This window comes from Carcharodon carcharias, chromosome 8, assembly GCF_017639515.1.
Source record: "Carcharodon carcharias isolate sCarCar2 chromosome 8, sCarCar2.pri, whole genome shotgun sequence".
NCBI classification, from domain to species: Eukaryota; Metazoa; Chordata; class Chondrichthyes; order Lamniformes; family Lamnidae; genus Carcharodon; species Carcharodon carcharias.
In genome coordinates this window covers 48,848,330-48,868,514 of record NC_054474.1, presented here as the reverse complement: position 1 = coordinate 48,868,514, position 20,185 = coordinate 48,848,330, and the positions used below count along the sequence as shown (strand labels likewise).

General features: G+C 45.0%; 1 protein-coding gene across 4 annotated transcripts in view; it reads left to right on the top strand.

The window, feature by feature from the left end:
* Positions 1 to 20,185, top strand: part of LOC121280769 (collagen alpha-1(XXIII) chain-like) — a 275,471-nt gene that overhangs the window by 249,218 nt on the left and 6,068 nt on the right. For all 4 annotated transcript variants that reach the window (XM_041192944.1, XM_041192942.1, XM_041192945.1 and 1 more), the window contains 2 exons: positions 302 to 355; positions 15,780 to 15,866. In XM_041192944.1, the coding sequence (XP_041048878.1) occupies positions 302 to 355; positions 15,780 to 15,866 (141 nt within the window). The remainder of the gene's footprint in view (positions 1 to 301; positions 356 to 15,779; positions 15,867 to 20,185) is intronic.

Genomic DNA, 20,185 nt, shown 5'->3' with positions numbered 1-20,185 from the left:
TCTTGGTGATGCTGAATAGAGAAACATTGCATATTGCCAACTGGTTCATACATCAGTTTTATTACAGCCTCGCAATTTCTAACTCATTGAATCTTCAAGTTCCTGGAGTGAAAACTCCAAATAGTCTAAATATTCCAGTCCATTAACTATTTTTCAAAGCTCTAAAGTAAATACATTTATAAAAACTATGAATATGTTTATTAAATTAAAAATTATTTTCCATTCTGAGAGTTATGTCTATACTATAAAAGCCCGCACTTATTAATTGTGTCCATGCATTCAGAACTACTATTATTTGCAGGGTTTCCCAGGTCTGAGGGGACTGAAAGGAGACAGAGGTGAAAAAGGAGACAAGGTAAGAGACATAAAACAACTATTAATTAGAGTGTAAATTAAAAAAACACATTTACTAAATGCACCATTTTTATTTACGGTTATAATGGCCTGGATTTTATGTTTTTTGCCGGGGTGAGGGAGGTGGAACAGAAACTGAGTGGTCCTCTCGCTCCCACTCCCACCGTCTCAGTTCATCAAATCAAGCATTGGATGGCCAATAAGTGGTGTCCAGCTGGAAGGTGACCAATTGGAGGTGCAAAGAGGGCTCTGCGTCCAATCGGAACTGTAGGCTGAGAGGTCGTGCGGCAGAAAAGTAATATCGAACTGGAAGTTGGCTACAGGTTTAAAGGCCCCCTGTTCTTTCCTAACCTTTGCTAAATTCTTATGGCAGGTTCCAAAATGTTTAAACAAAAGTGTTTAAGTTTACAGAGGCTGCCACTTTCACCAGCAGAATCTGCTGCTACATTCAGCCATTCCCGGTGGCAGACCCCTTTCTTCTGCTTTTGTACCATCTCATTATACCTGCCATAAAACACTCCCAAATTTTCTCCTGTCCATCGCCTGAAAAATGCGGCAACGAAAAATTGCAAACCATTGGGTCATTAACAAGCTCAATAGCTTGTTAGTTAGTCATTTCAAAATGGCAGGCAGGCTTCCAATTTCCATGGCTGCTTGCCTTCCATTGTTTCAGAGACCGACACAATAAAGTTGTATTTATGAGCCTATGCCATATTTTACATTCGGATCTGGGAGGCAGCATGGGGGCAGCCCACTCAATTTTCCTTGTGTGAAAGTGATAATCCTTGAGAAGAAATATGGAGACTATGAGGTGAAATTGGACATTGTTTGACTTATTTTTCAGATGCAGAGTGGGTACCAAAATTACCACTTTTCGGGGCTGATAAAGTGCCCTCGATACACAGTGTGTCACCCACCACTTTGGATCAAACACCCCTGAGTCACTTGCTTAAACATTGAGCCAATTACAATGTTTATGTCAATGCCTTTCAATTATTTCTCTCCTTTTATGAAATTGGTTTATGCCAGCACCTGATTCACTAATTCATAAGACTATGCAGTAAGTCATGGTGGGAATGGTCAGGAGGCAGCTTACAGTAACATTATCTAATGGGATCCTGACCTACATTAAGGCGATCTCTGGTTAGTTGTTTTAGGTTACTTTGTGCTTATGTGTCTCTTTTGACTGTTTTGCAGTAGCTACTTTTATGTTCTCTGTGCAATATTTTGGAAGTGCAGGAGTCTAGGCATTGAATTCAACAAAGTTTTTTTTTCATTCATTCGCGGAACGTGTGAGTCGCTGGCTAGGTCAGTATTTATTGCTCATTCCTAATTGCCCTTGAAAAGCTGAGTGACTTGCTAGGCCATTTCAGAGGGCATTTAAGAATCAGACACTACGATGAAAGCAAAATACTGCTTGAAAAGCTCCACAGGTCTGTGGAGAAAGAAACAGTTAATGTTTCGAGCCATACGGACTCAAAATGTTCCACAGATGCTGCCAGACCTGCTGTGTTTTTCCAGCATTTTTTGTTTTTATTTACATTATATAAGAGTCAGGCACATTGCTGTAGATCTGGAGACACATGTAGGCCAGTAGATTTCTTTCCCTAAGGGACATTAGTAAGCCAGATGGGTTTATAACACAATCAACAATGGTTTCATGGTCCTCATTAGACTTACAATTACAGTCTTTTATTGAAGTCAAATTCCACTATCTGCCGTGGAACCCCAGTCCCCAGAACATTACCCGGGGTCTCTGGATTACTAGACCAATTACAATACCACGACACCACCACCTCTATTTTATCACACACGCTCTGCTGGGTCTATTATTGGGGCTTGAGGATGAGGGGCAGCAGCAAGAAAGAGTGCACAGACCTGTAAATGCTGTGAGAAGACAGCAAAGGAGGGGAGGTTGTAGGAGGTCCTCCGTCACACAGGTATTTACGAATTGCATTTCCGACCTCAATCTCACTGAAGAGCAGTGAGATATCTCTGCTTCACCAGGGTAGCTGTCTCTGAGGTATGTCACTTGTTACAGTGCCAACTAGGGCATGGGCAGCACTGCCTGTGGCTGTCAAGGTCACTGTGGTTCTTTATTTCTATGCCATGGTGTCACTCTAGGTTGCAGGTGGTGACTTCAGCAACATCATCCAGTTTGCAGCCTACTGCTGCATCAGGATTATTACAGAAGGGCTGTACTCCTTGAGGACAAAATTCATCTCCTTCCCCATAGTGGCAGTGAAGATGAATAAACTACACGGCCAGGGTTTTACAGTCGACGTGGAGGGGGCAGGCCCGACACGCCGGCATGTAAAATGACATGCAACGACATCGGGCGTGCGTCCCGACATCATCGCGATATTTCGTTCGGCGGGCTCACGCCGGAGTCAGCTGCACGATCGCCGATAACTAAAAGGCCTGTTAAGGCCATTAAGGAGCCAGTTAATTTCAAATTCACGCTGCCCATCCAACTTAATGGTTGCCAGGCAGGCGTAATGACCAAGTGGCCTTTACGTTTTTTTAGGAAACCTCATCCACGAGCTCACGAAAGAGAGCTGGACCCAACTCTCCTCCTCCCCCCCGCACAGGTAGCACTCGCTACTGCTCGCATATTATGCTGGGCGGGAAATAATTGGCCCGCCTGCGTAAAATGGCAGCGCAGAGCCGATCGTGTTCGGCAGTTGGCTTCGCGACCACTCCCGGCGAGCCTGCCTGATGCGGGAAAAATTCAGGCCCATGTATCAGCACACTTCCCACACGTACATTGACTGCAGGTACCTAGAATAACAGGGAGGGATTGCATTTCCTAGATGTCCAGGTGCTTTCAAGTGACAGGCAGCACATTGTGCCGGTCTGGGCCCAATTTTCTCATGGTAGTCATGATGCCTTCACCCTGCACCAGTCCTCAATAACCTCTCTCTTCTGAATACTGTTCATAGGAAAGCTTTAAAATTTGTTAAACTTACTCTTCCTTCCCCATACACAATGCAGGAAGTTGAATATTTAACATTATTAGTCGAGAGATGTACTTCCTGACATTAATGAAAACAGTGGTGTCATAGTTATGGTACTGAACTACCAATCCAGAGGTTCTGAATTCAAATCCCACCATAGCAAGTTGTGAAACTTACTTTAAGAAAAATGATAATTTATTGTCTAGATTTGTTGGCCGGGATTTTCCAGACCCCCCAAGGCAGGTTTAATGGTGAGCAGGGGGGGAAACACTGCGGCGGGAGCCGAAAAGTCAGTTTACCATCAGTGTAAAATGGTGACAGGAAATCTGCTCCCACCCATCAAGGTGAGTTGCCATTCCCGCCTGTGTGAAAACTGTTTTGCATACCATTAATGAGATGCAACTTCTCCTGCACCCCCACCACCTCCCTTTGCAGGCCTCCATACCCACAACACCTCTTCATTCCTCTCCTCCCTGTCTATTCCACCACCACCACCCCCCCACTAACTCCCCCGCTCAATCATCCTCACTGCCAGCAGGTTTTCACACCCGTCCAGAATACATCTGGACCTACAGGGTGTGCAAATGTTGGCACTTACCTGAAGAAGGCCTGGGGCAGCTCGCTGAGATTGGGATGGAGGCCTCCAGTGAGCGGATCCTGGAATACCATGTGCAGTAGTGGGTGGGTGGATCATCATCCATGTGGATCTTCTCTGTGCAGCTGCTTCCACAAGGTGGATCTTCAAGCAGCAGGTGAGAGGCTCCATGAGGTACTGTTAGATGGCGATGGTCTATGCTGGGTTGGGGTGGGGATAGACAAGGAGGAGAGGAATGAAGAGGTGTTGTGGATATGGAGGCCTGCAAGGGGGGTTGGGAGGGTGCAGGCGAAGTTGAGGGTGGTAGGGGAAAGAGAAAGATGTTGCAGGTGTCATCAAATGGGTGAGAGCGGGAGGGTGGGAAGGGCTGTGCAGGTGTGAACAGGCGAGGGCGGTGTGCAGGTGTGAACAGGCAAGGGTGGTGTGCAGGTGTGAACGGCAAGGGTGGTATGCAGGTGTGAACGGGCAAGGGTTGTGTGCAGGTGTGAACAGGTGAGAGTGGTGTGCAGGTGTGAACAGCAAGTGTGGTATGCAGGTGTGAACAGGTGAGGGTGCTGTGCAGGCGTGAACAGCAATGGTGCTGTGCAGGTGTGAACGGGTGAGGGTGGTGTGCAGGTGTGAACGGCGAGGGTGGTGTGAAGGTGTGAACGGGCGAGGTGGGTGTGCAGATGTGGGCTGCTTATTTGAATTTGAGAGCTTCATCTCTGTTCGGAGCTTCATTCTTAGCATTTCGGGGCTTCATTTCAGGACTCATTGATGCCTCCAAGGCCCCAAGAGGATTTTGACTGTGTGGATCCTTCAGACAGCCTTCTGTTACCCTGGTAATGGGGATTGTGGTCTCCACTCGTGGCCCGTCCTCTGAGGAGGAAGGCAGGGGCAGAAGAGAGAGGGGGCCAGGTGTCCCAGTGCAGCTTCCAGGGGAGCGACCTGTGGGAGGAGAGGTGCAGGCACAACGGCTGCAGACCCAGCGGGAAGTCCAAGGCAAAAGGGGCCGCAGAAGACACCACTATCCTGCTGCCAGGGTTTACAGGCAGCAATGCAGCTTCCTCAATATGTCCGAGGTGCAATGCCGATGGAGGCTCCGCCTCTCAAGGAAGACAGTGATCTCCATTTGTCTTATGATTGGGCCTGAGATCGCCTCCAACTGTGTGGGTGGAAACCCCATGTCAGTGGCTCTGAAGGTCACGGCGGTCCTAATTCGTGCGTTATTTGTGGCATTCTGCCTGTTCCTTCTAACAATATCATAGTCAATTAATGCCAGTGTTTAAAGTGGGAGGGGGGAACCAGGATATTTTGTTTCAGTTTGGCAGATAGAATGAGGAGGTCATACTCTGCACACGTATTCAGCAGAAGAGGCTATTGCTATTACCAGTTCTGTTCCTCCCTATAACTCCCTTCCAGATCTGATGGTATGTCCTAACTCTGGCATTGAAATCACCAAGGGTGATGCGTTCATCTGATCTTAGCACTATACGAAAGATTCTAGTTCTTCATAATTTTCATCTTTCACTTCTTCAGGATTTGTCGTAGGTGGATAAGGAGTGGCAATGGTGGCATGAACACTTCTCTGAGAAAAAGTTGCAATGTCACAGGTTGGTCATTTGTGTCTTGTGGTCAACACGCATGGTCCACAGCACTTGCACTTGGCCAACAGGTTTGACATTCTTGCAGCCGGTGTGGATGAGAGCGGGGACTAGAGGGCCAATGAGCAAACTGACCACAACACCATGGTACGGGAGTGGGGGGCAATTCAGGTTGAGGGAGTAAAAAGGAATGTAGAAGTATGAACAATATAGTTGGGAGAAATAGATACTCTTCACTGCAACCCAGAATGCAAGTCCTGAAGGCTGTGTTGTTCAACCTCAGGGCTGGAGAGGAGCTAGGAGGAGGAGAAGGATCAAGTTGCTGTGATCTGTGTGGGTACCAACAACATGGGTAGGATGAAAGCTTCTGCCAAGAGAATATGAGTAACTAGGGACTAAATTTAAAAAACAGAACCACAAACGTAGTAATCTCTGGATTGTTACCTGAGCCACGAGCAAATTGGCACAGAGTAAATAAGATCATGAACATGTGGCTTGAAGATTGGCATGGGAAAAATGGGTTTCAATTCGTGTAACACAGGCGGCAGTACTGGAGAAATAGGCAGGTGTTCCTTTGTGCTCACTTAAATTATGCTGGGTTTAGTGTCCTGGCAAATTGAATAATTAGGGCTATAGAGAAGGCTTTAAACTGAATAGTCGGGGAAAGGATTCAAATGAGAGGAAATTTAATTAGTTAAAGGGCCAGAGAAGGTAATAGTGCAGGATAGCATTACAGGTAATGATAACCAGAGTGCATTAGGAAAAGACAGAGCATACATACATAACAGTACACCAGCAAATAAGGTCAGAGAAGGGAAAAATGTTAAAAGGATAGAATTAAAGCCTCTTCATCTGAATGCACACAGCTTTCATAAAATGATGGATGAATTGATAGCCCAAATAGAAATAAATGTATGTATGATAGCCATTACAAAGTCATGATTGCAACTAACCAAGATTGTGAACTAAATATTAAGGGTATTTGACATTTCAAAAGGATATGAAGAAGGGAAAATGAGATGGGGTAGCTCTGTTAATAAAGGATGAGATCAGGACAGTCATGAGAAATGATTTTGGATCAGAAGATCAAGATGTAGAATCAGTTTGGAGATAATGTCATGCAATCCGAACTTTACAAGGTAGTTATGTTTAAAATATCCCCTTTATCTTAAGGTGAAACACAACATTCTGAAAAGAGGGATGGTGAAGGCATGATAAACACCTGAGTTCAGTGAAATTCCCACGTGATCTGCTTGCCATGAGGAGACAAACTCAAACAGAAACCCTTTGAAGCAATGATTGGCCGATTAGTGGATAGTGAGAGGATAGCCATAATCTCCAAAACAATATGGATGGGTAGGTGGAGTGGGAGGTAAAGTGGCAAATGGATTTTTACATAGAGAAGTGTGAGATCATACATTTAGGGAGGTCAAACAGTTACAGGGATTATACAATAAATGGGAATATACTGAGAGGGGTAGATGAAGTGAGAGATCTTGGCGTACAAGTACACAGGTCCCTGAAGGCAGCAATTCAAGTAGATAAGTTTGTAAAGAAGGCTTATGGAATGCTCTCCTTCATTGGCAGAGGTATTGAATATAAAAGTAAGGATATAATGTTGGAATTGTATAAAACACTGGTGAGGCTACAACTGGAGTATTCTGTGCAGTTCTGGTCATCACATTACAGGAAGGATGTAATAGCTTTGGAGAGAGTGCAGAGGAGGTTTACAAAAATGTTGCCAGGGTTAGAAAAGTGTAGCTATGAGGAGGTAGTGAATAGGTTGGGGTTATTTTCCTTAGAACGAAGAAGACTGAGAGGTGACTTGATTGAGGTGTATAAAATTATGAGGGGAATAGATAGAATGGACAGGATAAAATTGTTTCCCTTGGTGGAGAATTCTAGAACCAGGGGACATAGATTCAAGATAAGTGGCAGAAGGTGTAGGGAGAACATGAAGAACTTTTTTTACACAGAGGATTGTTGGCGTCTGGAAGTTGCTGCCCAAGTTGGTGGTAGAGGCGGAAACTTTAAACTCTTTTAAAAAGTACCTGGATCTGCACCTAAAGTGCTGTAAGCTGCAAGGCTATGGGCCGGGTGCAGGAGGGTGGGATTAGAAAGGGCACCTGGGTGTCCTCAGACTGGCATGGTCAAGATGGGCCGAATGGCCTCCTTCTGTGCTGTAACTTTTCTATGGTTTCTATGGCCCTCAACTTGAATGTCTCTGGCTTTTTCCAGGGGTCAGTGGGGGATCTTTGTGGAGTGTCCCAATCAGCTGTCCACAGTTGTGTCAAGCTGGTGACAGAAGCAACGTCCAAGTTGGATGACAAGACTCTGGGATGCGCCATTCACAAGATGCTGGGGAAGCTGCAAGAGGAGGGGGAATGTCAGGCAGAGATGGCAGAGGCCCTCAACAGAGCGGCACGTGAGGCGGAGGAGTCTGTCTGCTGGCTGATGAAGTGGTGCCGGCCTGTGCCCGCATCAAGGCCTCCATAGGGAGGGTGGAGGATGCCATGGAGAACCTGATCCAGCAGAACACCCAGAGAGGCGCGTAGAACTACACTCCATCACTGTAGCCATGGCTGAGCTTTCTATATGGGTATGCAAGAGAGGGAACGTGGCGTCTCAACCTCCCTCCTGGTGCCTCTTCCCTCAAGGAGTCAGGCAGGGGCTCTCGGGCTGCCAAAGATCTGCTTCCACCTCATGCCAGAGTTGACGCCTCCATCCCGGATGTCTGAAATGACCCTTTCATATGAACCCAAAGTCCACTCAGTACCTGTGCAAAAAGTTTCGAGCCACTCACGTCCAGCATTACATACTGGCATAACCTGCACCCAAAAAAATACTCAGGTGAAGCATACTCAGGCCATCAGGACAAAAACAAAATTTATCTCATTTTGACAATCCAAAAAAATCAACAACACCTTTTCTGGTCTTAATTCCCAGACCAGTAAACATAACCAAAACATTACAGAACAGAAGATCACCCGTGACCAGTCCCTCTCGCACTCATGGTGCCTTAAACTTACATTTGCGAGTGCTACGTCTTGGTGCCACCCCACCCACCACCACTCTCCCCCACCCCACCCCACCCCCCACCCGCCCCACGCTGGCAGCAGCATTGGAGACAGCCTGCTGACTCCACTGTCTTGTTGGCCTCAGTGACCTTGGCTGTTGTCCTCTGGCCAGTGGAGCAGTCAGTGCCACAGCTGGCATCTCCCCAGTCATCGCAGCCTCATTATATGTCATGGTCACTGACAGAGGGGCAGAGGAGCTGCTGCCATCATTCGGAACACCCTGAGAGGAGCCTGCAGAGATGACAGGCAGCTCGTGCACCAACATGAGGTCGCTCTGGACCTCCCTGCTCGCCATTTCTGGACGGGCACCTAGCTGTGATACTGGGTGTCTCATCCATCTCCCACACTGGCATGGACCACCTGAAGTCATTCCCTGGGTGAGGGCTTGCAGGTCCGAGTGCCATCCCAGTAACCCTTCATTCTGTCCCTGGAGCTGCCTCTCCATGAGAGTCACCACTCTCTCAATGGAGCAGGTAGTGCGCTCGGTTATGAGGGTCAAAGTAGTGCTCGTGCTCCACATGAACTCCACAACAGAAACCATGGAGTGCGTACCCTCATGGATCTCCACCAGATCCTCCTGCACATCCCGTTGGACATACAGCACCTGCCACCTAATGGACGACTCCAGAGACTCATCATCAGCCTTTGACTGAGCATCGTCGAGCAGTCCTCCGACTGCCAGCGCCCTGGGCACTCTCTGCCTCCGCCTGCTCCTCAAGTGATCGTGAAGTGCTCTCACTGCTTTTCTCCAACATTCTAGCCGAAGATCTTATACCCACCGAGATGCTGGTATTTGCACTGGTGCCTGGTTCAGAGAGCGGGTGTGACATAAGTGCATTTGAAGTCTGGCAGTCCTGTAGCATCAGGGGTGGCTTGTCAGGGTCCTGCAATTGAGTGCATGCTGGTGAATCTAAGGGAGAACAACAACATGTCATTAGTTTAAGTCATCACACTGTCACTGTGCATGCCAGACACCCTGGTGAGACAATGGAGATCTGCATCATGGTGCCATCGTCTTTCAATGATCAATGGAGACTCCAGTTTTGAGGCTCTCATCAATTCCGAGACTACACAAGAATTTTTACACCATCCGAAACTCTCACCTCTGTGCTCTTAACTCTTATCTTTATCTGACACCCCAGCCTCTCCACGGCCAGTTGACTGAGATGTGTGGCTCCTCTCCAGCTCTAAGGTGTCCTGCTCAAATCTGGTTATGATTAGGAGGTTTGGCGGGGCCTCCACACGTCCGCTACCTTTCAATGTTGTTATGAGTTGTCTTCTCCTGAAATGACAGAGGAGCATTGATTGATCCACTCTTTACCTGCAGCGCCATTGCAGCCTGGCCAACCCCACCTGAGGAGCACCTTGCAGGGCACATCCGAGTCGTGGCCCTCAAGCCACAAGGCACTTAGTCCAAGCAGCCAGGGCTCACCCCCTTGGCCAGTTCAGGTGTCATTGACAGTTGGCACTCAGACTCTAGCACCCCCAAACTCCGTGGGGGAATGGCCAGACCTTAACACTTCTGCACACTGATCCATGCCAACACGGTACTCACCCTTCCAGAGAGCAGCAAGTTGTTAAACCTTTTGCAGCACTGCACCCATGTGCGCAGCACAAGGTTGTGGCTGCTGACCAGCACTGCCACCTCCTCCCAATCTCTTTTTATTAGGTGCGGTGGCCTCCTCCTTCCATCTCTGGGGACAAGGGCATCTCTCCTGGCAGCCACCTCCTCTAGGAGGACTGCGAGGCACTCATCCAAAAACGGGGCTGAGTGCCAACCCGACCTGCCCTCCCGCCTGTCGCCTCTAGCTGCACTTGGTGCCATAACTACAGTGTTCACAACACAGAGGATATGTTCTTCCCTGGCAGCCTTCAAGGGTCTGCCTAGGCCATTTTTAAAATCTCTCTCACTCTTTCTTTCTCTCTCTTACCCCCTCTCTCCTGTTGTACCTCAACTTTTCCTGCACAAAGAAAGAAGATGGGGCTGAGACCAATTGGGTTTCATGTATCTTTTTCATGTTACTGGTCTTACAAATAACCCACTGGATTGTGTGCCACGTGATTGGTGCACTGCAGGTTGTCCACAAGGGTTCTGGGGCAAAACCCTCCAGAGTGGTGATCCCATGCAAGTAAGGTTCAAAGAGGCATGTAATTAGCAGTTGTTGCTTGTGCCCTCAACACCTAACCCTTTCCCCCCAACACCTCGCCCCCAGACAGCATCTGAGCTCCCTGTGTGGAAGGGTCAGGGACCTACAGTGGCCTCTCCGCCTGCAGACTAGATGGACTGCAGTGGGGCTATGAGACATCACCTTATAACATTCAGTAGCTCTTTTCTGCATGCGCTACATGGATGGTGTCCTTGCCACTGAGGCCCATGTCCCCTCTACCATTCAGTGAAGTGAGTGTGAACAGTTGAGAGTTCACTTACCTTTGTGGAGCAGATGAGGTCATTCATCCATTTGCGCCATTGCAGGGCAGCCCTCTGGTGGAAGCCCTGGCACTGACCACCCTGGAGACTTCCTCCCATGCAGGGTTGGTGTGCTGTGCCTCTGGGTAGAGGACGGCCCTCCTGGCCATTACTGCATTGAGCAGGACTTCCAAGGAAGCATTAGTGAATCTGGAGGCCAGAGCTCCCAGTGATCGGAGGGCCATCTCTTCCTTCAATGGTGGGTAAATTGATGTCCAGGCACTTTTTAAATATGGAGCCTGGATATGACAAAAAACATCGGGAGACCCCCCCACTCCCCACTGCATAATTAATGAGCCTGGCATTGTGCAATTTGGGGCGAATTCCCACCGGATTCCGCAGCGGGAAATGCTCCCAGTTTCCACCCCCGCCATGGGACTTAGTCCTGGAATGGAAAATTCCACCTGTTATTGAAAAGTTAAGTGACTAACTAATGCCATTCAGGGAAGGAACCTTGCCACCTCTGTCCAATCTAATTTAGGTTCTACCTAATTCTGCACAACTGGTAGCAGAGATCACTATAGGCCTGCTCACAGAAGTTCTCACTTATAATCGACCACTTCAAAGTTCAAAACTAACAGATCGGGGCAAGACATAAGCAAACTTAGACCATTTAGCCCTTCAAAGTCCTTCTTAAAAACATCTGAGGATTCCTGCCCTCATTCCATTAATTTGTCAAGCAACAGTTTGACATAGTCACGTGCACAGAATCATATATCAGCCAACATCCCAGATTCCTCTACCACTATGTGCCAACTCATCAGATCAATATTCTTGGGATTTCCTATCTTCCTTTGGTATCAGAATGGATAAATCTGTGTAAAATTAGATACAATAAGATCGTACTTACTAATTGTGGAATAATTATAAACAATAAAATGTTAGAAAACTCTGCAAATATTGACTTCTATTCTAGAAGTGAGACAACCTAAATGTCCTCCTGTTAAAATACAAGTAAATGCTTGGTCACATTGACACACAGCACGTGTATATTAACTTGTTTCAAGACTATTTATTGGCAATTGCTCGTTATGATACTAAATGTGTTTTGTCCACTCTATAGTTTAATAGTTTCAAATTTATAATAGTATTATTCATCCTTATTAGAACTGCACTTCTGTGTATGTGAGATAGTTTGAAACATTAGCTGATGCATTCCCATATGCTAGCAACTGATATTCCAAATTATGTTGGCTTAGTTATATTTTCTTATAGTTTTCTGGCTTTAAATATGAATAAATTTGTGAAAGGTTTTCACCAGATAATATTAGTCTCACAATATGCTAGTCAAAACAGAAAATTGAAAGGCAAGGTGGTTCATCATCTGAACTCCTCAATGTGTCACTGTTTGCTAACAAGCACTAACCTAGGTTACTCCATGGTACATAAGGTGGAGATCATGTTCCACCCTTTTTTTGGGTTTTCAGTAAGTTGGTTTTTCTGGTGGTGAGTATTATAGAAGGTGGCAGTCTCCTGAAAATGAAATGCTATTGCATTGTGTGATTTAAACTACAATTTCTTTTGAGTTATTACACTAGAAATTTTTTTAAAAACTATCATTATCTAAATTCACCAGCAGGTGTGATTCAGCTCCAAATTCTCACAAAACTACCAGTTCAGAAAGTTCAGAAGCGATATGAATGACTGTAATTTAAATTTACGTCAGCAAAATTCCAAAGCTCAAACCTAAATCAGACCAATGCAAAATCTGCTCAGTGTATTAATCAATTTCTATACTGTTCACTCTGTTTATGTATAACACTATGTACAAATTCCACTAACACACCATCAGATTAATGCTTCAGACATGTGGTGGATTTTTCCAACTTAGTTCTTAGCCAAATTGTGGGATCATTTGCAATTCAGAAACTTGTCGACAGCTGGGGCAGGCTTTACTGATGCTCTTTCCCTGAACCACAGCATCAGCAACCCCCCTCCAGGTTCGCAGCCAATCATGGAGAATGGGCGTGATGCTGTGTTCATTCTGTCAAAGGAAGGATTTCTAATTAAAACGGCCACAACTTGGTTTACCATGGCTTACCAGCACTTGCATTTTTGAGGCTGCAGCAACCACAGGAATGGAGAGGAGACTTGGGAAGGCTGCTACCTAGGGTTCTCACTCTTACCTGAAGGCCCTGTTGTAGGATCTGAGGGGCTGCAGTGAGCTGAGCTATCTCAAGGATGGCAGGAAGAGGACAACCTCTCCAACCAAGCAGGTGTGGATGGAAATGACTGAGGAAGTCAGCAGCAGCGGACATGTGCTCCCTCTAACTTGGGGACTGTGCATCAAAAGAATCCAGGACCTCAGGAGGCAGAGAAGTGATTGGCAGAATACTTTCAGGTGCCAAGACCCGCACTCTGACTTTCCCATCATTCTCCTGCACAGTGTTACTCAAGACAACACACCCTGTAGATCCACTCATTCCTCCCTCTCCAGGCACCTCCTCACATCCCCATCCGAACAGCCAGCACCCACACTCACTCTCATGCTATTGCCCTCTTGCATCCTGCCTCACAGTCACCCTCCACAAATATTGTCCTTCCCTCCATCTGCACACACACCACTTCGTACACTCACTCCTCTCTGCTTTCTCTACTTGCAGGAGAATAGAGCACACAATTTGGCAAGAAATGAAAGTTGCCATAGTCCCAGAGGACCATAGGCTGCTCTCACATCAGACAGAGACGACTGGTGGTGAGTTTAACCTGAGGGTCACCACACCTCAGACGAGAGGCAAAGTTAAGAATGTGGGGCCTTAGGGTGGGATGGGAGAGTGGTGGCCTTCCAGTGACAGGCACTTTAACAGCCACTGGCAATGTGTGCCCACCTGCTCCATTGGAAAGGAGGTCTTCTTCCAGGAGGCTGTAGGTCAGCAATGCTCTGCCGTGAAAACCAGAGCCTGAGTCACTGGTGCTCAGGCATGTCGAGAGAGCTGATCCTCTGCCTGTAAACCCTGTGTTAGGGGTTACACCTCTTTCCAACTGGAGCTCTGTGTCCATCCTATCTGCCCTGTGAAGGAGCATGCAGCTGGGGAGAAGGCAGTGGGTGATGCTGCTGCTGATGCTTTTGGTGTTGATAATCTTTTAAATGAAAACCAAATCAACCAAATTGGGATAAATCAGGCACAGCCCCTAATTCAGGTCAGCTGTAAAACCAAGAACAAAGTTTAAACTTTTGGTGTTGATGTTGCTTCTCCTTTTGTCCCTCATCAAGGGTGCAAGGTTGAGCTTCATAAGCTGCTCCCATGCTGTGATGAAGGCTGGCAACACAGAAGTGTGGCTGAAGGTGAATAAAGAGCTAGACGGATAAAAAGCCTTCCAAGAAGTTGAAAATCACCTCTCAAGCAGTGACTGAACTCTCTAAGAGAATTGCTTTGAGTGGCAGCCTCTCAATGACTGTGGCTGGAGCTCTTCAGGGTAACTGGTCAAGGCCTTCTCAGCTTCTCAGTTTCAATGAAGAAACGTTTCCCACTGTACACTCGCATTGGTGATCCTGGCGAGTCACTAACAGGTCAGGAAAAAGGTGTCCTGGCTGTTTCATCCAAAACTGAGCATAAAACTGATTCCTGGGATGAAGGGATTATTTTATGAAGAAAGGTTGAACAGGCTGAACTTATACCCATTGGAGTTTAGAAGAATGAGAGATGATCTTATTGCAACATAGATGGGACTTGACAGGGTGGATACAAAGTATCAGTTGTGTGGGTAGGAGTATGAATGCTCTCAAATAATATTAAACAGTCTTTCAAATATTTTATGCTATCTGTTTACTGCAGCCTGACTGATGTCCATTGCCATCTGGCTGATTATTATTACATACCTTACAATCGATGGAAATTCCCAGTTATATTTTAAGGAAGAACCAGTCAATGACTCTTGAGCGGGTCATGCATTTTAGTCTATTCTGATGTAAAATTGCCTAGTACTGGAGACCCTGTTTCCCTTCATTGTAACCCTGTAGGTTTAATCTAAACCCTCTAAACTTCTTGTGGGAGTGCCTAGAATTGAACTCTCAGCATCAGTAAAAGCACCCAAGGACATATGTGAAAATTCTCTTTTGTGAAATGCAGTCACGTCACAAACCTGGAGTTTTTTTCACTTGAGCTTTTTTATGTTGTTGATTTGATGGCATTGAGCTCAGATTTGCTTTAGTGATACATAATATAAATTCTAGAGATATGAAGGTGCAGAGCACAGACCCTGAGGACCTGAAGCCACATGTTTCAGATGCTAAGGATGGATTTTGGGCTTTTGAAACAAAACGCCATGGCAGGCGGGTTCTGCGGCGCATTTGCAATTTCTGCTTCAGGGTGTAATTCTTTTCTGGCTGGATTTTTTTTTCTGCCATTTTTGATGCAGGCAGCTGCCTGGGATGTCACCAGCAGAGAGGCAGAAAAGCTTGGGGAAGGAAATTACAGAGCATAGGGCACTGCAACTATATGTACGGGTAATGCTCCCTCTGAAGTTGTGGCATCATCAAATGCAGCCTCTAAAAATTCAATACGCTGCAGACAACTGCAAAAATAATGTATTGTTTAAGTGTCTGATAAGTTTGTGAATCCATTCCCGCTTTATGTAATTTTCTGCGCATGTAACTGGATTTTACTATGCATTTGTAATGAATGCAGTGAAAGAAATTTGCACCTTTTGCACAGAAAACTATTGGCTGTTGTGTCTATGTTATATTTGATTGGGTCCAAACAATTTGCCTAGTCTTTCTCAAATGCGCAACAATTATCTCCACAGGGGGAGAGAAGTTACCCAGGTAAAAAAGGAAGCAAAGGACAGAAGGGAGAACAAGGTCCCCCTGGATTAGATCAGCCTTGTCCAGTGGTATGTGATTTCTACTTTGTTACCTTAGAACTATGCCCAGAAATTTATAATGCTCAAAGTAAAGAGCACATTGTTTTTAAAAGGTTTGTACTGTAGAATATCAACAACACCCTAATTACAATGCCAGGCAAGCAAAAAGTAATACAATTGAGAACCAAGCTGAATACAGAGGTTCAGAAGGGATGTGAAAAAGCAAATACAAGAAGCAAAGATGGATTATGAAAAAAGTCTGGCTAACATAAAAGGAAATCCCAAAGTATTCTATAAACACATCAATTGTAAAAGGGTGGTAAAAGGAGGAGTAGGGCTGAGTAGGGACCAAAAAGGGGATTTACACATAGAGGCAAAAGGCTTGGCTGAGGTGTTAAATGAATATTTTGCATCTGTCTGTACCTTCGAGACAGATCCTGCCCAGGCCATTGTAACAGAGGAGGAAACTCTATCAGTAGAAGGGTTTAAAATTGATAAGGAGGAGATACTGGATAAACTGTCGATACTTAAAGTTGGTAAGGCAATTCATGAATGAGAGTGGAAATTGCAGAGGCACTGGCAATAATCTTTCAATGTTCCCTGGATTCTGGAGAGGTGCCGGAGAACTGGAGAATTGCAAACATTATGTCCTTGTTCAAAAAAGGTTGTAAAGATCTGCCCTGCAATTACAGACCAGTCAGTTTAACTCCGGTGGTGGGAAACTTCTAGAAACAATTATTCGGGATAGAATTAATAGTTATATGGAAAAATTTAGATTGATTGGGAAGGGTCAGCATGGATTTATTAAAAAAAAAATCGAGTCTAACTAACTTGCTGGAGCTTTTTGAAGAGGTAACAGAGATGGTTGATGAGGGCAAGGCCATTGATGTGGTGTACCATGGACTTCCAAAAGGCATTTGATACAGTGCCACACAACAGACTTGTGAGGAAAGTTGTAGATCATGGAATAAAAGGGACAGTAGCAACATGGATACAAAATTGACTGAGGGATAGGAAACAGAGAGTAATGAGTAATTGGTATTTTTCGGGTTGGAAGAAGGTTTGCAGTGGAGTACCCCAGGGGTCAGTATTGGGACACTTGCTTTTCCTGATATATTTAAATGATCTAGATCTTGGTGTGCAGAGAAAATTTCAAAGTTTGCAGATGACACAAAACTTGGGAGAATTGTAAACTGTGAGGAGGATAGTGTAGAACTTCAAAAGGACATTGATACATTGGTGGAGTGGCCAGATAGGTAGCAGATGAAGTTCAATGCGGAGAAGTGTGAGGTGATACACTTTGGTACAAAGAACATGGAAAGACAGTATAAAATAAAAGAAGCTATTCTAAAGGGTGTGCAGGAGCAGAGAAACCTGGGCATTTATGCACATAAGTCATTAAAGTGGCAGGACATGTAGAGAGCTGTTTCTAAAGCATACAGTATTCTAGACTTCATTAATAGGGGCATAGAGTACAAGAGCAACGAGGTTATGATGAACTTATATAAGACACTGGTTAGACCTCAGCTAGAGTATTGTGTACAGTTCTGGGCGTCACACTATAGGAAAGATGTGAACGCATTGGAGAGAGTGTAGAAGAGGTTTATGAGAATGGTTCCAGGGATGAGACACTTCAGTTATGAGGAAAGATTAGAGAAGCTGGGACTGTTTTTCTTGGAGAGGAGAAGTTTTCAAAATCATGAGGGGTCTGGACAGAGTAGATGGGGAGAAACTGTTCCCGTTCGTAAACAGATCGAGAACCAGAGGGCACATTTTTAAAGTGTTTTGTAAAATAAGCAAAAGTGAGGTGAGAAAAAACTTTTTCACACAGTGAATAAATAGGGTTAGGAATGCATTGCCTGGAAGTGTGGTGGAGGCAAGTTCAATTGAGGCACTCAAGAGGGCATTGGATGGTTATTTAAATAGAAACAATGTGAAGGGCTACAGGAAAAAGGCAGGAGATTGGAACTAAGTTAAAATCTTCAGAGAGCTGGTGCAGACATGATGGGCCAAATGGCCTCCTTCCACACTGTAACAATTCTGTGAAAGGAAACAATTTGTGACAAGTTTTTTTTGACATGTATTTACAAACAATACACAGCACAGAAGTAGGACATTCAGCCGAAGTAGTAGCACTGGTGTTTATACTCAACACTAATCTCCTCTATCTAACTCAACAAGTTCTCCAATCAAAGCACTCACTGAATAAAGACATTTCTCCTTATTTCCTGATTGGGTTTATTAGTAACAATCTTGTTCTTACAACCTCTAATTTTGGATTTCCCCACAAGTGGAAATATTCCCTCCATATCTACCACCTCCAATCCATTCCTAATTTTGAAGGTCTCTGATCAGGTCACCTGTAGGTTTTTGCTTTTCTAAAGGAGAAATCCCAACTTGTTCCATCTTTCTTACACTCTCTGTTCTGGTGCCATCCTTCTAAATCTTTTTGAACTTTCTCTGGTGCTTCTTCTTGTAGTGTGAAGGCCAGAACTGTGCACAGTAATAAGTGCAGCATGAACAGGGTCATTTACAAGTTTAATGTAACTTAATTTCTTTCAAATTCTGCATCCCTAGAAAGAAATCCCAATGTTTTGTTAGCATTTTAAATCTTCAGGAGATGTGGTGAGAAAATAGCTTTGGGCTTTTTATGCTTTCCAGTTGTGGTTGGGTTGTGGTATCAACAATCTTATTTCGGTACATTGAAACATAAGGCCCCATCTGGTTTCATACAACGTTAATTATTATCTAAAGATATTAAATGGTACTTAGTGTAGGTGTTATGATGGTAGTTATAACAATCTATTTTCTGTCTGAACCATTCTGTCTTCTAAGGGTGGTCATACACTTTGCAATGTGTTTTGCTGCAATTGCAACAACTTGATTTATAAAATGCATCTAACAGAATCTTCACGGTGCAGAAGGAGGCCATTCGGCCCACCGAGTCAGCACTGGCTTGCTGAAAGAGCAATCTACCTAATCCCACTCCCCTGCCTTATCCCCATAACCTTGCATATCCTTTCTTTCTGATAGTAATCCAATTCCCCTTTGAATACCTCGATCAAACCTGCCTCCACCACCCTTTCAGGAAGTTCGTTCTAGACTCCAACCACCCTTTGGGTGAAAAAATTTTTCCTCACATCATTTCTACTCCTTTTGCCCATTAATTTGAATCTGTGCCCTCTAGTTCTTGATGTACTCTTGAGAGGGAACATTTCTCACTATTTACCCTGTCCATACCCCTAAGGATCTTGAATACCTTTATCAAATCTCCTCTCAGCCTTCTTTTCTCCAAGGAAAACAGTCCCAACCTCTCCAATCTATCCTCATAGCTACAGCGGTTTATCGCTGGAATTATTCTTGTGAATCTCCATTGTACTTTCTCCAATGCCTTCATATCCTTCCTCAAGTATGGCATCCAGAACTGGACGCATTACTCCAGATGAGGCCTAACTAGTGTCTTATACAAGTTTAACATGACCTCCCTCTCTTGTACTCAATGCCCCTCTTAATAAAACCTAGGATACCATATGCTTTATTAACTGCTCTCTCAACATGCCCTGTCACCTTAATGATTTATGTCCATATAATCCGAGGTCCCTTTGTTCCTGTACCTCCTTTAGAGTTTCTCCCTTTATTTTATACTGTCTTTCCACATTCTTCCTGCCAAATGAATCACCTCACATTTCTCTGCATTGAATTTCATCTGCCATTTGTCTGCCCAATCCACCAATATGTCTATGTCCTTTTAAAGTTCAAGACTATGCTCATCACAGTTGATTATGCTTCCAATCTTTGTATCACTCACCAATTTTTAAATCATGCCCTGCACACCCCCACAGTCTACGTCATTAACATTTTTTAAGACGAGCAAGAGTCCCAACACTAACCCCTGAGGAACTCTACTATAGACCTTCCTCCAATCTGAAAAACAACCATTTATCATTACTCTGTTTCCTGTCACTCAGCAATTTCTTATCCAACTGCCTACTTTCCTTTTTATTCTATGAGCTAGAATTTTGCTCACATAGGAAAATATACCAAGATGGTTCACAGGAGCATTATCAAACAACATTTGACACCAAGCCGCATAATTAAATATTAGGGCAGGGACTTGGTAAAAGTTAGGTTTTAAAGAGCATCTGGAAGGACAGAGAGGTAGAGAGGTGGAAAAACTTGGGGAGGGAATTGCAGAATTTAGGGCCGAGATAACTGAGGGCACAGCCACAAACGGTGGAGCGATTAAAATCAGAGGTGGACAAGTGGCCAAAATTGGAGGTGTCAGAGATTTGTATGACTAGAGGAGGTTACAGGGATAGAGAAGGGAGAGGCCATTGACGGATTTGAAA